This window comes from Melospiza melodia, chromosome Z (genome assembly GCF_035770615.1).
Source record: "Melospiza melodia melodia isolate bMelMel2 chromosome Z, bMelMel2.pri, whole genome shotgun sequence".
Lineage (NCBI taxonomy): Eukaryota > Metazoa > Chordata > Aves > Passeriformes > Passerellidae > Melospiza > Melospiza melodia.
In genome coordinates, this window is record NC_086226.1 from 15,122,803 (window position 1) to 15,138,483 (window position 15,681).

Genomic DNA, 15,681 nt, shown 5'->3' on the forward strand with positions numbered 1-15,681 from the left:
GCTCACTCCGTGGGCACACACAGCCCTGTGCTCAGAACACGCCTCTGCCAGGGGCACGGCACCTTCCGGCACGCAAATCAACGTGATGTTGACTCGACACACAGAAACCCACGTTTTCAAACGTGAGTGGCTCATGTCAGGCATATAAATAAGTGCCCCAGCTTAGCAGCGATGAGCACCCACACCTACCAGCTGTCTGCTCCCACCTCCCTGCCCACCTCCCTGACATTTTCCAACTGAAACCCTCTGGTTATCTGCAGCTTAAGGGATGGCTTCTCTGCTGTTTGCCCACAGCTTCATGGTCAAGCCTCCTGGAAGGAGTGTCCAATATCCTTCCTCAAATCCTAAATTTCTGAAATTTTAACATCAGGAAAAATTCTTATGAAATCTAGAATCTTGCCTTGTTCATCTAAGCATGACCTCTTGGTTAATTAACACTTCTGCCTGAATACTTTGCTCATAAGGATTTCAATAACTGTTCTGCTGGGCAGGTACAGAGTATCCTGAAAAAGCACAGAGAAATGTTGCAGTCTGACTTTTGAGGCTGCAGGGAGAACACATGAACAATATAGATATTTCACTGTCTTCTTGACATCTTTTCATTCAGAAGTTATGCTGCTAACAACTTTGCTACTCTGGCAGACAGACTGTTTAAAAGCCATTTGGATTTTCTCTAAAGGGACTGCGCTTCCGCTACAAGTTAAAAATGAAAGCAAGCTACAAATAAGAAAATTTTAGGAAGGTCCAGAAATCTCTCTTTCCTCCTTTTTTTTTTCTTCCCCCCTCAGGAAAGTGTACTCTAAAGGAAATTCACCTGGAATTGTGGTTCAGCTCTTGGGATATGTCATCCACCATGTCATTTTCTGATGCCTCGTGGGCCATGGCTTTGCAGAGTTTGCAGGCCACCAGAGCTTTAGCCATAGCCTCTTCCCCGTGTTGCCAAAAGAAGAGGGCCATCTTCTGACGTTTCATCAGCACAGCCCACACCATCAGCTCGTGGAATGGGAATGGAAAGTGATTGATCTCAGGGTCATCCATATCAATATCAACTTCTTCTTCTTTTTTCTTTGTTGGTTTTCTGCCTCGACGCAAAGGGACATCATCCTGTGGGAATTGTAGAGAATTTTTTTTCATCAGTAAAGGAACAGTTCATGCAATTCATTGAAATCAGTACCTAACACGTTTCCTGCAGGCCAGCCCATTCATCATTTTTTGGACAAAATATTTAACATAGGTAAACAATAAAAAAGGTATTGGTGCATGCACTGTAATTAGAAGACAGTAAACAGGGGAACAGAGCCTTGGACTATCACCCTGAATCAATAACAATATCACTCTGAAACTAATAACATAGAGTACAATCACACAATAGCCAGAACTATTTTGGAAAATCCACCATTAAAATAAAGGTAAGAGCTCACTGCAAATGTAACATCTGCTGTAACGCATCTGCCTCTTTCCACCTCCAGAAAGTACATATCCAGGGGATTTTCTAATCTGCTGAAGACTCCTTCTATGCTTATTCTTGTGTTTTCTCACTTTATCACCTTAAAAACTAGCAATTTCCCTTCTTTACTCCTATTCTGTGTGTTTATTCCTTTCTTCTCCATCCATTTGTTGCTTCTGTTGCCTTTAGTTTCTTTCCCATTTTAGCCTTTTGCTTTTATCAGGTGTGCTGACCTATTCTGTCCTATGTCTATGGATGGAAAAATGAAAGTGGTTGTATAAAATAAAAAACCATGAAAATACTACCATACCCTTGAAGCATCAGGGTAGCCAAATGTGCCAATAAAACTGAGATAACTTTGGATGTCTTCCTATAAAGATTTCTGCATCATTCTCTGCAAGTGTTTCATTTCTCTGAATATGTTTTGAAGTTAGTTGCTATCTGACTGAAATTCTGCTTGCCCTGCTGGACCGAAACACTTTGTTTAATTCTTATTATACAAAACAACAAGAAGATCTATAGCTGGGGCAGAGCCCTCTTTTTCCTTAGCCATCTCCTGGACTTTAATTAAGAAATGTTTCTTAATCTGCCCCTTGTGTAAACCAACTATCTGGATGAAAATACTAGTCATATTTTCATTACATTGAATTTGAACATAATTTGGATATAGTTTATATTTATCAAAGAAGGAAAAAACATTAAGATTTGTCAGAGGTTGCCTACCTCCATTCCCAACAGCTTCAGAGCTTTTGGCTGTACAAAAAAAAATTAGAAAAATGTTATTTCTCAGAGAATAGTGATGAAAAACTACAGCTATTTGTGCATACATATACACATACATACACATGCATGTAGAGTGATGTAGAATATACAATAAAATTTAGTAATAATAATAATAATAATAATAATAATATAGAAAATAAAATGTACTGCAATAGCATATATATACATACACCAATCAAATTATTACATGCATATATATATATATATATATATATATATACACATATACCAATCATATTATACACATACAGCAATCAAATATGCAGTTATTTCAAACTTGAGTTTGACATTATTTCACCAAAACCACATCAGAAGACATATTTGGATTCAGGTAAAAATTACAACTGGTTAGGGCTGTTCTAGCAAGAAAGTGATAGGGGCCACTGATAAGGCATCAATGGATTTCTCTGGAGTACATCAGCATTTTGGCCACTGCCGTGGAACACTTTTATTGACTCTTGTGGAGCCCTCTGTGTGTTGCTTCAGTATTGGTGAAATCACTGCTCAAATGCTTTTGTGAATGGAGTGACTTTGGGAAGGAATTCTCTCCCACCAGCTACAATCACTGTCTTTCCTTTCAAATGTGAAGAATCTTAAGGAAAAGCATATGGAAACAAATAAGCCCATTTTAGGTAGCTGTCTGCAAGCTTTTCACAGAGCTGTTGCTATTTATAGCTATTTATTAATACTTTCATTGTTGTGTATTGCTAAAATCTGAAATGTGAGGCAAAAGTAGGCAAAGAAGGAACTGGGAGGAACTGGGAGTCATTCTGGGAGGAGCTGAACAGACTCCTGTTCATGGTGAACTGGGTCAATGGCAGTATGGATGATAATTAACAGTTTTTGTGTTTTAGAAAGACTTTGTATTCACTTATCAAACAAGGAACCCACAAAAATCACAAAAATACTTAACAGTGGTGTTGCCATGAACCCAATGACCGCTGGAGCCACATTCAAAAAACAAAACATGTTTTGAGTTATGGGTTTCTTTGCCTTGAAACCTTCAGATCACAATCAGAAGATAAGCCCTGAGACAGGAAATGCATCTAACAACGCAGAAGTTTTCAAATGTAACTCAGGAGTCAGAATTACGGTATTATTGGTTTAGGTCAAAAGACTTGCCTTTTAAAAGCTGTGAATACTCATAATTACAGGTTTTAGAGTCAGAGGAGACTGTTTTATGTGCTGGTTTCAGCAGGGCAGCTGACTGCAATAATTTTTTCATTAAATTTATAAAAACCATAGCTTGTATCAGCGTCTGGCTTGTGATGCATTATGGTGAGATAATAGCAATGCACATAATGGAAATGAATCTGGACCCCACCAGCCTGGAACCATCTAAGAAGCTATGGTAATCCCTGCCAGTTGTTACAGTCCTGAGGATGGCAAGCAGCTTGTTTCTTACCCTCTTGGGCCCGAACAAGTTGTGGTACAGTGTTCTGAACCGCTTTCGGGTGTAATTGCAGCGGTACGCTCCTCCCATCAGGTACTCTATCACCAACCCAATATCAATCAGACTTATCCGGTAATCAGGAGGTAAGTTTCCCTGCAGTGAAAATAAGGATGGTGGAAAAAGAAATGCTCATTACTGACATTGTTAAATGTACTTTAAAATGGAGTTAGAATAAAACAAATTAAATAGGTAAAAGCAGGAATGTATTATTATGCTGGTTAATTAATTCACCTTAAAATAGATCCAACCGAAACCTGGATATTCTCGCTTGGAAAGAAGACATAAGTTAAATAAGAAGGTGAAGAACTTGTTGGAAGTAACAGAAGATAACGTCAGTACACACTACTCATATTCTTCAGCTGGGGAAACAAGGAACATGACTGCAGAAACAAAAGCATGAGGATCGATACACTTGAAAAGTCAGGCACAATTGCTGGACTCTAGTTCTGCAAGATAGCACTTTTCCTGCACCAGCTCTCACCCACAACTCATCCTGGCACCTCGCATCTCTGCTGGCATCTCTCTGGACTGCCTATTCTGAACTGTCAAGGCATGTGAAGCAACATCACACAAAATCTCTTGTTCACATGGGACCAACTCCTTCCTATCCTGCAGTGTTTCCTTCCCATGTTCCAGGAATGGAAGATTGGTGTTACAGCTCTAGAGGACTTAGGACATGAGCTATCATTATTACTAGCTGCTAAGGGAAAGGAGAGTCTATCAGCATTCAGTCTTGGAGTTGTGTTCAAAGAATACACACCCTTGCTTAAGTTTCACACCAAGAATGAGGAAAGCATCTGTATGTATGAAAGCTGTAATAAACAAAATACCTATGTGGCTAATTATTTTGGGGTTTTCTTATGAAGAAAACTACAGGCCTAGAAATTTTTCGACATATTCTCTACCTGAGTTCCTTACATATTTTACTAAAAGCCCCTTTAAACACATTATCTAGTTATGTAATTTCCAGCAGAGCCATGGAGATTTTCTCACAAGAAATGAACTGAGTTTGTGGCAAGGGTCATTAGCAGGACCCTGGAAAAGACGCCTACATACCTCTCCTTTAATTTCTTTTCCTTTCCTACCCTCTGTTAGATATTTCTATATACCTATATCTAAGTAGAAAAATGTGTGTATGTGTATGCCTATGTATATCTATATGCCTGAGTCTATATGATGTCTTCAGCGTGTACTTTTTAACTTGAAAGGAAACAGAATGACAAATACGTCCACATCTTACTGTCCTTTTTATGGGAACTCCCTTGCACACATCTTCCTACTCTTCACTTTCAAATCTGAAAATGGCATCACTAAGGTTATGAGTTCCCCAGTGCTTGGGGATTACAAAACTATGAAGAATGATTTCAGTAACAGATTGTCTCCCACTGCATATGAATTCACTCTGAGTTAATGGGGCATTTCTATTCTCCAGTTGCAGTGAACCCAACGGGACATCTTGTATGCTGAAGAACAATTTCAGGCTGAGCTGCACTCACAGATGTGCCAGTCAAGTCTCTGAGGGGGTCTCTGGCAAGGGAGGAACAAAACCCCAGTGTGGGCACACCTGCTCTTCTATTCTCTTCAGAAAAATCTACACAAGGTAAACTCTAACCCCTTTACAGGAGGAAAGGACTAATGGGAAGGGAATGAACCCAAAGGAAGGTTTGCCTCCTTCTCTAACTCTCTGCTTCTGAGTTGAGAGGTCTTGTTTCAGTAAGCATTCCCTACCAGAAAAGAAGGCATGATTCAGGAAATTGTGAATAGATCACCTGGCTCTAGAGACCTCACCAAGAAACCTTTCAGATTTAGAGAACCCTCTCTGTTCTGCATGCCACTGTGCAAAAGAAATGACTACAAGATAAAGGTGGAGAAACAAATTATCCTTCTGTGTACTGTGAACAGTAGCCTTGAAAAAAAGGAATATTACACTAATAAAAAATTGTCTCATATAGCCAATATTGCAGAAGGACCAGAAATTGTAACTCTTCAAAGCTTCAAAATTTTTCAGTGCACTGTAATAATCTATTGTTCTATAATGATATACAGTACAGATTACAGTGAGCCTGTAGCTTTTTTAATGTGTTCATTAGGGGAAGGTTAGTAATTCACATGGAGCAATTTTATGACTATCATGTCTTGCTTGAAATATCTGCATGTCTGGAGATATCTGCCTGGCTTCTCTGGAGATGTTCTTATTAGATTAGAGCAGAGAATCACTAATGGAGAGCAGATGGCAACTGGCTCTGCAGAAGAGAAAAAATGGATGCAAAGATCCTCCCTCCTTTTCGACTTCAGCCATGAAGGACAAGGCTTATTTCCTGCCCTGCTACCATGGTACAAGCAGCATGCTGCAAAGGCTGAGGAAGGAGAGAGAGAGGTTGTGCTTTCACAGTGTACCATGCCCAGCAATCGGCTGGCATTCAAAGGGACAAAAAATCAAGCAAATTTACTGGAAAAAACTGAGCTGCCAACAATTTTCAAGTAATGTCCTCCAGCATATCTTTTTGCAATCTTCCTAATCTTGTTTAATTTGATGAGTGGGGGAATCACTATGGTTGGCAAGAACGTGTATTAGCTTAGATAATTTGGACATGGTAATGTTTATGCTGAACAGTTTAAGAAAGATAACATCTAAAAATTAAATGAAAAATAAACCTAAAAAATGATATTTCAAAAAGTAAATTCTGCGAGGTTTGGTTGGTTTTCTCCCTAAAATGTTCTTGTCTTCCCAGAATGTGTAAGAGGATAATTCTACTAGAGCAAGGATGAAAGGATTAGCAGAAATGGGTGTTGCACTTCCAAGGCAGAACTCCTTCTAACTTAAGGTCTTCACTCAAACTGAAGGCTTTAATGTTATTAAGTGGCAAAAAACATTTGAGCAGTTAAAGAACAACAGGCATCAGGGTGCTATACGTATTATAAAGCTGAGTTTCTTGACACAGTTTTGATTTTTAATTTTCATGAAAGATTTACATGGAAAGATTCCAGTAAAATAACTTTGTTAAAAGATGCATCTAAACCTCCCAGATAATACTGAAACACTTCACTAAAGAAAACTCGCAAATCCACAGGAAAAATACGCACTTCATAAACATTCCTTTTCCAAAGTGCGATACCTTGGTAAAGAAGACTGGACCGTCCTTGTGACAGGAGTTACACACATGCCAAAGCACTTGCTCTGTCAGCAGACAGCTTGAACCACCCTGGCAGTGCTAAGAATGCTTGTAAATGAAACACAGTGGAGCAAGTGGGACAGAACTGCCCCAAGAACAACAAGAATTTGGATGAACTAATTCTAGTGCAGTCTAGGTGGTCAAGAATAATCAAGGAAAAAGTTTGATTTTGAACTAAGATAGTTGTTCTGGTTAATAATCAACAAATCTTTTAATGCTGGGACAAAACTCTTCAGTGTTAATGCACAATTCTTCTCCTGAAGAAATTTCAGGTTTAAACTGTAGCTAGTCAGTTGTAGTACTTTTTTCACTTCAAGTGCATTTCTGTGTCACCATGTATCAAACCTCTGAGTCTGCGTGCTGAGAAAGAAATAATACTGCCAAAATTCTATATATTGCTAGTTTGTTCTTTGGAAATGCAGATGTGCAGTAGCAGTCCAAAAAAACCCCAACTTTTGAAATGTAAATAATCTTGAAGTGGAATTGAGGTCTGTTAATTATATACAATGTTTTGGATAAATGAAAAAAAACATCATCTATTAGTTACTACTGATATTCATCAGCTAGTTGAGGCAGGGAAGGATTTTTATTTTTTTAAATTCATAGAGGGCAACCTCCACTTGCAGACAGGGTGTCCAGGAGAGCCAGTGTGTGATTCTTTCTGCTTAGCTTGGGTACATTCCTGTGTATTGTCTATGGAAGGAAGCCAAAGTTAAGTTTGAAATCCTGGACACTTGACAGAAGGTGGCAAAATGGCCATGAGGCCAAAACTGCAGGCAGGTTGGCCCTGCTATGTAGCTGTGAAATTGAGAGGACTGAAAGGTGATCTGAGGCAGAGTCATTATGACATAATTTGTCTTGTTAATACATGCAAAATTAATGCACATTCAGATTATTGTAAATTCTTTCAGATTTTATCTCCAGGCCTTTACAGTATGCTGCCTAGGCTATCAGTCTTCACAGCAGTATTTGGAAAACCAAAGGGAAAATATATTGTTGTATTATATGTTTTGTGTGCACATGTGTGTCTACAGGCTGCCACAAATGGAATGTGATAATATGACTTCTGTTGTTCTCATTATTTGCTTTATGAAGAAGGCAAGATTGTTTTTCAAACAAAACAAAACAAACAAAACATAACAAAACAATACTCTCCTACTGATTTACACAACTATATAGTACAACAGTAGTAAATTACTGCTCCTATGATTTTTAATATCCATTCTCTATCTGAGAATCCACAATGCTCAAGATGCAAGTTTTTTAGCATACACCCTTTTAAATAGTGCAAGTTTTAAAACTGAGAGGTACATGTAAATGCAGTGTATTTCATATCAATTAGGTATTGTCTCAAGGTGGTGTAGTACATACTTTGGTATTTATATTCTGTGATGCTGTAATTAAATCTGAGAAGTTTGGTGTGTGGCATCAAAATATACACGAACTCAAAAAACTAGTATCAGCAGTGTGGTCTGTCTTGCATGCATGATGGGCCATCAAATTGTCAAATGGTGATGTGTCCATTAAGAAGTTTTTTCCAAAGAGGTGTTTTCATTTAAACTGTTGTCGGATCTGAGGACTGATTTATGGCTTGGTTGACTGGTAAGGGATCTGCTCAGCTGTCAGGGCTATAGTGAGCTGTCACCTCTCCTTATGAAACCTGGCTGTTCTTCATCCTGGACAAAATGAGAAATAGAGCCCCAGAGGTCCAGTTTTCTTCAGGAAGGTGCTAAAGAGCCATACCAGACTGTCTGTTTTCAAAGCCCTCACCAGCTCATAAGACTGATTCAATGTAGTTGGAATTACTGAAGATTTTAGATATTGACAGAGGAAAGAAAGATAAATTTATGGAAAGATAACCATCACTTACTAGTTAGAAATCACTATGGAACAAATAATGTCATCAAATATACAAATATAGTGTAAGTTTATTCAGTGTCTATTCATATACATCCATGAGTACTCATCATCTTTGACTACTTTGATGCCTTTTCTTTCAAGAGTTTCTTTAAACATGCATATTTAGTTAGGGCCTCAGAAGAAAGAGATACATATTATTTAGTTACTCAACATACAATTTGCTATGCCTTTGAAGAAGATCTTGGAAAGGTGATTCTGGCGAAGAGAAGGCATTTGGAAAAAAAATCAGAAGACAAATTATGCTTCTTTCAAATTAATAAAGGCACATAAATAACTGCATATTGAGTAATAAAATATTCTGGAAACTTCAGCTTCAAGAGCAGTATCCATTCTAAATAGATTCTAGCTTCACTCTGCTCAGTCCAAGGGGATTTGTGCATAGTTTCTTTTTGTAGGCATTTCACACTTCAATGGTCACTTAACACCCTATACATAATTGGACAATGATGATGCATTTTAACACACCAATCAAAGAATACCACCAGAACCTTCCTAACATGCTACTGATTACTCTGTAAAATTACTTAGTAAAAAGGTGCTATATGACACAATACTACTCTCCTCTCTTAGGTGGCTTCAATTCTGTCACTGTCAGAAAAAAACACTAAAACCTGTGCTCTTAGAAAAAATATCCTCTCCTTTCAAAATTTTCTGTCTTGTTCCATGCACAGAGATATCCTTTCTCAAGTATGCTACCCTTGAGGTTTGTCTTACATAATGTGCAAGGTTGTAATCCGCACATGCTCTGGGGGAATATTCAAGTTGATGAGGTCATTTGCAGACTCAATCTCCTTACTTGATCCATATATTTAAAGGATAAGGGATTTTTATTTCTTGCAGCCACTGTAACTCTTTTAATCCTGAGCACATTGGTAAAGGTATTTAATATCTCCTTCCTGCCACTAGACCTTTCAGTATGTCTGTCCAGCTCTTCTAATAGATTTTTATACTTCAAGATTCTTGAAATTAACATGATAAGAGTCAGGGGGAACTTGCACTGTTAATTTTTCTATTCTGCTGAGGAAGATGGCTAAAATGTACCACACAATACAGAATGAGGAACTGTTTCAAAAAGCCAGGGTCCAGCACAAGGGTAATAGCTATTTTACAGGCTTGGAAGTAAAGTAGCAACACAGAAAGTAGCTTAGACAACAGCTGCAGGTATGGAAAAATACGAGTAACAGCATAAATCCACACAGTATGTAAGAGCCTACAATTACGGCAGCAGACACACTATTACTCAAGCGTCTAAAACCACAGAGAAAGCAAGCCAAATAACTTGCTAATTGTGCTTTCTATGCAAAAAGTTCATATTTGGAGCACACAAACAGGACATTCTGTACTGGCAGGAAGGAGAAGGCTCTGACTGAAAGCTCATGCAGAACAGAGATTGTATCTAGCTACGAAAAACCAATAACATTATTTTCAACCTACCGTCTATTGGACTCACCTTTTTCACATCTCTGACTAGATGATGCAGAGTGTTGGATGGTCCGTGTCTCTGCAAAGGACAAATGAAGAAGAACAAAATAGTTTGCACAAAATATAAATGTTGAGATAACTTTCTCACTTTGCTGGTTTAGAAATCAGGCAGCTGAGAACACTTCAATTGTACAGTGTTATCAATTAAAAAAACCCCCAAACAATTACAAGAGCATTATTTCACCCTTTTTTCTCTTTTGTAGAAAACTCTTCCTTAAGAAAACCCTATGAACTGCCACAGTGGATGAAAATGGAAGTCCTATGTATTGGGTTAGGCTCCTGGCTTAGAAAAACCAGTAGCACAGCACAGCCTCTGGGAAAGAGTAGAAGCAAAACCAACTGCTTTAGTCTTAGCCTTCCTGCACTCAGGACCTCCAGTTCCACTGCTGGTGGCTCAGAGGTACTCTGAGCCTGGCATTGCATTGAAGCTGTCTCATCTGAAAGCTGCTCCCTGTGAATGCACACACATGTGAATGCAGAATGCAAGGTCTGTGAATTTTTCCAATATTCTTTTGACTCCAGCTGTCATTGCAAAAATATACTGCAGAGGAGTCCCGCAATTTTGATCATACTACTACTACTACTACTACCACTACTACTATTATTACATCTTACTTTATTTTCTTTGCTTTGTTTTGACTGTTGCTGATATTTTAAGAGACTTTTATGAGAGGTCTCCTTGGTTGTAGCTGATATGGATGAGACCACTACACACGTGTAGAGTCGATGCTTCCGTATATGCATTGCTCTGCACTTCCCAACACTTAATTTTACGTAATCCCATCTCTGAGCATGATGAGACTTACCTGTGATTCTTCATATGCTGCTTCAGATTTTCTAAAACACCTGCAAATATTACTGTCTCTTCTGTAGGTACTATTTTTCAGATCTTACATAAACAAACTGAACAGAGTCTTCCAGAGTCTTCCATGACCCTGGTCATAATGTCCTTTTGTGGTAAAAATGGACCATGTTTTCCTCTCCCTGTTTTTTAGCATTCAAGTAGGTTTTAAACCAAAACTGTCCCTGATCTTCTAAACCATGGCAGCTACATTTCTTTAATAACCTTTGAAATTTTAAAATGCTGTCGAAGTTTTGCAAAAATAAAAAAATGGAACCAAGTGCAACATTCTTATTCTCGTGCATGCCGATTGCAGAAATAGATTTCTAAGGCTTAACATTTTCCTATAGAAGCTTGATAAACTCTTTGTTGACATAAAATTGATTCCCTTGCCTGTAGTTCTGTACTTCATTCTATTTTTACAAATTTGCCATAGCAGAGGTAAGATTCACGGGTTTGTAGGTTCACATGTCATTCCTAAGTCTTATGTTGAAATATGGTCATTTTTAACCGGCCATGTAATTTTTTTTGGTGCTAAGGCAACTATGGATGCATTTGGTCATACAGTATAATTGGTAGTTCAGGCATTTCAGAGCCTGGGTCTTTTGGAATTTGTGCATGAAAAAATGTACGCTGATTTCTATAGCAATGAATTTGTTCAAAAAACCCTTCTTTTAGCTGTGGAACTGAAGATTTCTGTCAAACTTATTCCCTGTAAAAACTGGCTTTTGCACAAGAACTATCATGCTTATCCCTGTTACAAGGAAGCTCGTAGGCATTCTATTCTTAATACATAGATGCCAATCAATAGGCAAAATGTAAGTTGACCAAAGTTCAGATGGGATCTTGTCTCTAGGGTAGCTCATATGTACCCTATATATATATATACACATACATACATACATGCATACATATCTATCTATCTATCTATCTATCTATCTATCTATCTATCTATCTATCTATCTATCTATCTATCTATCTATCTATCTATACCTGCCCCTATTTTGCCTAAATTTAATTAATCCTTTATGAATATTTGATATTTTGCAAGACTGACTTCTGGTCACCATCAGTGTGATGCACATCCAGACAACAGTCCAGTGCAGCAGCTTATGACAGCAAAAACTGGGAATTCTACCAACTAGATTGGCCTTGAAGATTTTTTTTCATTACACATAAGAAGTTTGAACTTTCTGAACTACTACCTAAGTAAATAATAATACTGTGAATGCTGGAATGTATTTTGCATTTGAGAATTCAGAAGCAGACTTAATTTGTGCAGTTTTATATTCCTTTAATTGTAAGGATTAAAACCTTTCAAACATTTTTTTAAAAGTCAAAGGTCTAAGCTTTGGAACTCAGTAGGGGCATGGGGAAACCCTTCATTGTAAGAGAGACTGATTAAGAGTTGGAAGATTTTTTTGAAACCATATTGTCAGGAGTCATATAACACCACTGTATCAGTCCTAAATTGCCAGTGACTGTCTTCCAGCCAGTACCACCTGCCTAAATCTTAAGTTTGTCATATTGGAATTACAATGACAAGAAATTAGCTGGCACTGTGTGAAGCTTATTTTATGTCTTTACAAAATCCATACAGCAGATTATGTGGACAAGGCACAGCATGTTACACTATATGAGAGACAAGCAAGAGAGACAATATGGACTAATGAAAAATTTCTGCAGCAGGTGTTGACTGCCTGGTGCATCATCATCATCATCATCATGCCATTACAATACAAGTGGGAGCTAGAACAGTGAATATAGAGACAGAAAATTTGCCTTAGGCTGGCCCTACCGTATTGTACAATTCCTCTAGCCGGGAGATGGTGAGAAAACGATGCATGCTTACTCCATTTTCTATGAGTAATTTCACAAAATCCACTCTGTCCAACACCAGTGCATCCAGCATTGCTTGCTCAAGGGAGCCCACCTGCAAAGCAAGTGATTAATTGAAGCTGTTCCTGGGCGTGGCAGGCTACACCCAGCTGATTCAGTCACTCCAGCACAAGCAGAGGGACTGACAAAATTCTGAGGGTTTCTCTTCTAAGCTTGGAATGGGATAATCATGGTTTTAATCTGTAACAATTTTTCTAATTCAGGGCTGCATTTCAAAAAGGAATATTGGAGTGCTGGTTAAAATACTCTAGGAAAAATTGTTTAGGACAAAGGAACTGGAATACAGTAAACTGGAGACCATATCTCTACCTTCACCATGTCATTATTATAATTATTTCTTTCCCTGTTAAACATTTTATTTATATTAGATACACTTGTTATGTGCACAAGTAATCACTTTAATTCTGTCTTTTCTAGAGTTTTCTTGTGTTTGTGATATGGAACCGCAGGGAAATTTGAATACCTGGGAAACAGAAATAGCTTCATAATTTGCATTCCTTTGAAGGCCCAAATGCAAGAGGTCTTCTTACACAAAACCTCTCCTTCTTAACTCTTGGAGGTCAGGCAGAATTAGAAGGATGAGAAATTATCTCATTCTTTCAGCTTTTAGCTTCCAAAATGTTTGTAGTTTGAAGATTTTTGCTATGATGTGGTGATGAAGAGATAACAATGAAGACAGTTCAATGCCATTATAATCCCTCCTGTGTTTTGACACGTACTTATGCCCAATATCAAAGACAAAATAAATAGTCCTGCTCACTCCATGACTGAAAAAGCAAGGATTTTTTACTAGCTTTTAGGGGTAGCAAGCTGTAGAAAGCTACATTTAAAGCAAGGATACTTAAACAGAAGTTTTTCCCATTGTTATAATTTTTCCACGGGGAATTGTAAATGCTCATGTAATGATAGCATGTGAAATTTTAATGACAGTGATGAAACAAGTGTCACAGCAGTGAGTAATCTGGTCCAGTTGAAACTCCTGACTGAATAAGTTGGACTTTAAGGAGATACAGGTAAGGATGTAGACCTTCCTTTTTTTTTTTTTTTTTTTTTTTTTTCTGTGTGACTTCTGACCTTTAAAAGCTGTAGCACAGTCAAGGAGTTGACTCTTCCTCCTCTGCCTGACACAGTATTCAATAACTCCTCTATTTACACTCTCCTGAAGAGAATCCACACCCCTGGTGCTCCCAGAGAATGGTATTAGCCAGCGAGGAGCTGGAGCACAGGATGGTGCAGATGTAGAGCAGGCAGATCGATGCATAGCAGCAGTGGGAGCAGAATTAACACCACCAGAGGTCTGGAGCCACAGCCCATTCCTGGTGACACTGCTGACCAGCTCCTGCAGTCTACCTGACCTCCAACATTTGTATGGTGTCTTTTATGTCAAACCTTCACCTCAAATTCAGTATTTGCATATAAAAGCGTGCTGCTTGAAGAGAAAAAAGAAGTTTTGACTTTCCTTGAATTTGTAGTCTAGCACTAAAATATGGCTGTATACTCGTTTTCCTCAGCTCGCAGAATCATGTTGGGTAGCATAACTCTGGTACTTCCCTTTTTTTCAGAGGTACGGTGTTCTACTGTTAAGGCATCGCTAGATGTCACCATTTCCTTGGACAACAGAACACATTAACCTCTCTGCAACAGTGCCTGCCTTCGGCTCCTGTGCCTGGGAACCGTGAGCTTGGCAGGACCCAGAGTATTTCAAACCACACTAAAACCACCACTGCAAACAGAATGGATTTAATACTCTGTAGGGTGCAAAGTGTTTCTAACAGAAGATGTTGTACATATATGTACGGTACCGGCCACTGCTGCCCATAAATAAAGATCTGGCTGCGGGCGATGTCCACTCTGTTCCAGGCTAGCGCTAGGCTCAGCTGGTCGGGAGCAGATGCGTTCGCTCCTGTGCACACAGACAGGGGAGCAGGAGGGGAGCAGGAGAAAAAAGAAACAAGACATTAGGCTCAGTATGCCCTGGTAACTCCTCTTTGTGAAGAGTCTCACAGACGTCCATGTGATTTCTGCAACTGATCTCATATTAAAACAAAACCAAACCTTCCACTGCACCTGTAAAAAAAAAAAAAAAAAAAAAAAATCCGTTTTCAAATCTGCATCTCTAGTTCTCAGATTGTCTTACATACATTAAATATTTCCTCATATTTCCTGAGGCAATTTTTGGTTTCCCTCCTACTGAATGTGAGCAAGAGAGCAAGCCAGGATACAGATGGAACTGCAGGAATACACACACCCCCACATGTATCACATGAACGTGCACACACACACACACACACACACACAAAAACATACACGCCTCTAGCAATTACAAGCAGATTCAACTCATACAGACATCATTGATTTCAGTAGTTCTGCATTTTTTTGGCATCTTACACATTCCATCTGGATAAGAGGCATAGGAGTTTCTCCCCTGTTTGTACTGAGGCATCCTGGTGGGACAAATTTCCCTTCACATATGAAATATCCATGTAAGTAAGCATTCTATAAAGCTTGTGTCAAGCTATAATACATCCAAATTAAATGAGAAACCATGCAGATGATAAGATGGATTTGGAGCTCTTTGTATTTGGAAGGGAGGGTATGATTTTCCCTGCAGTTTTAATGGACACGGTGGGACATTCCTGTCCTGCTGTGCTTTTTTATTTCACAGTTCTCAGCTAATTTGTAA

At 38.6% G+C, this 15,681-nt stretch overlaps 1 protein-coding gene across 7 annotated transcripts in view; it reads right to left on the bottom strand.

Moving 5' to 3' along the window:
• Nucleotides 1-15,681, bottom strand: part of TRPM3 (transient receptor potential cation channel subfamily M member 3) — a 416,081-nt gene that overhangs the window by 53,609 nt on the left and 346,791 nt on the right. For 5 of the 7 annotated variants that reach the window (XM_063180477.1, XM_063180478.1, XM_063180473.1 and 2 more), the window contains exons 10-16: nucleotides 14,801-14,901; nucleotides 12,898-13,032; nucleotides 10,227-10,277; nucleotides 3,915-3,950; nucleotides 3,636-3,776; nucleotides 2,171-2,200; nucleotides 815-1,104 (exon numbers count right to left, since the gene is read on the bottom strand). In XM_063180477.1, the coding sequence (XP_063036547.1) occupies nucleotides 815-1,104; nucleotides 2,171-2,200; nucleotides 3,636-3,776; nucleotides 3,915-3,950; nucleotides 10,227-10,277; nucleotides 12,898-13,032; nucleotides 14,801-14,901 (784 nt within the window). The remainder of the gene's footprint in view (nucleotides 1-814; nucleotides 1,105-2,170; nucleotides 2,201-3,635; nucleotides 3,777-3,914; nucleotides 3,951-10,226; nucleotides 10,278-12,897; nucleotides 13,033-14,800; nucleotides 14,902-15,681) is intronic. The other 2 variants (XM_063180476.1, XM_063180481.1) reach the window with 1 other exon arrangement.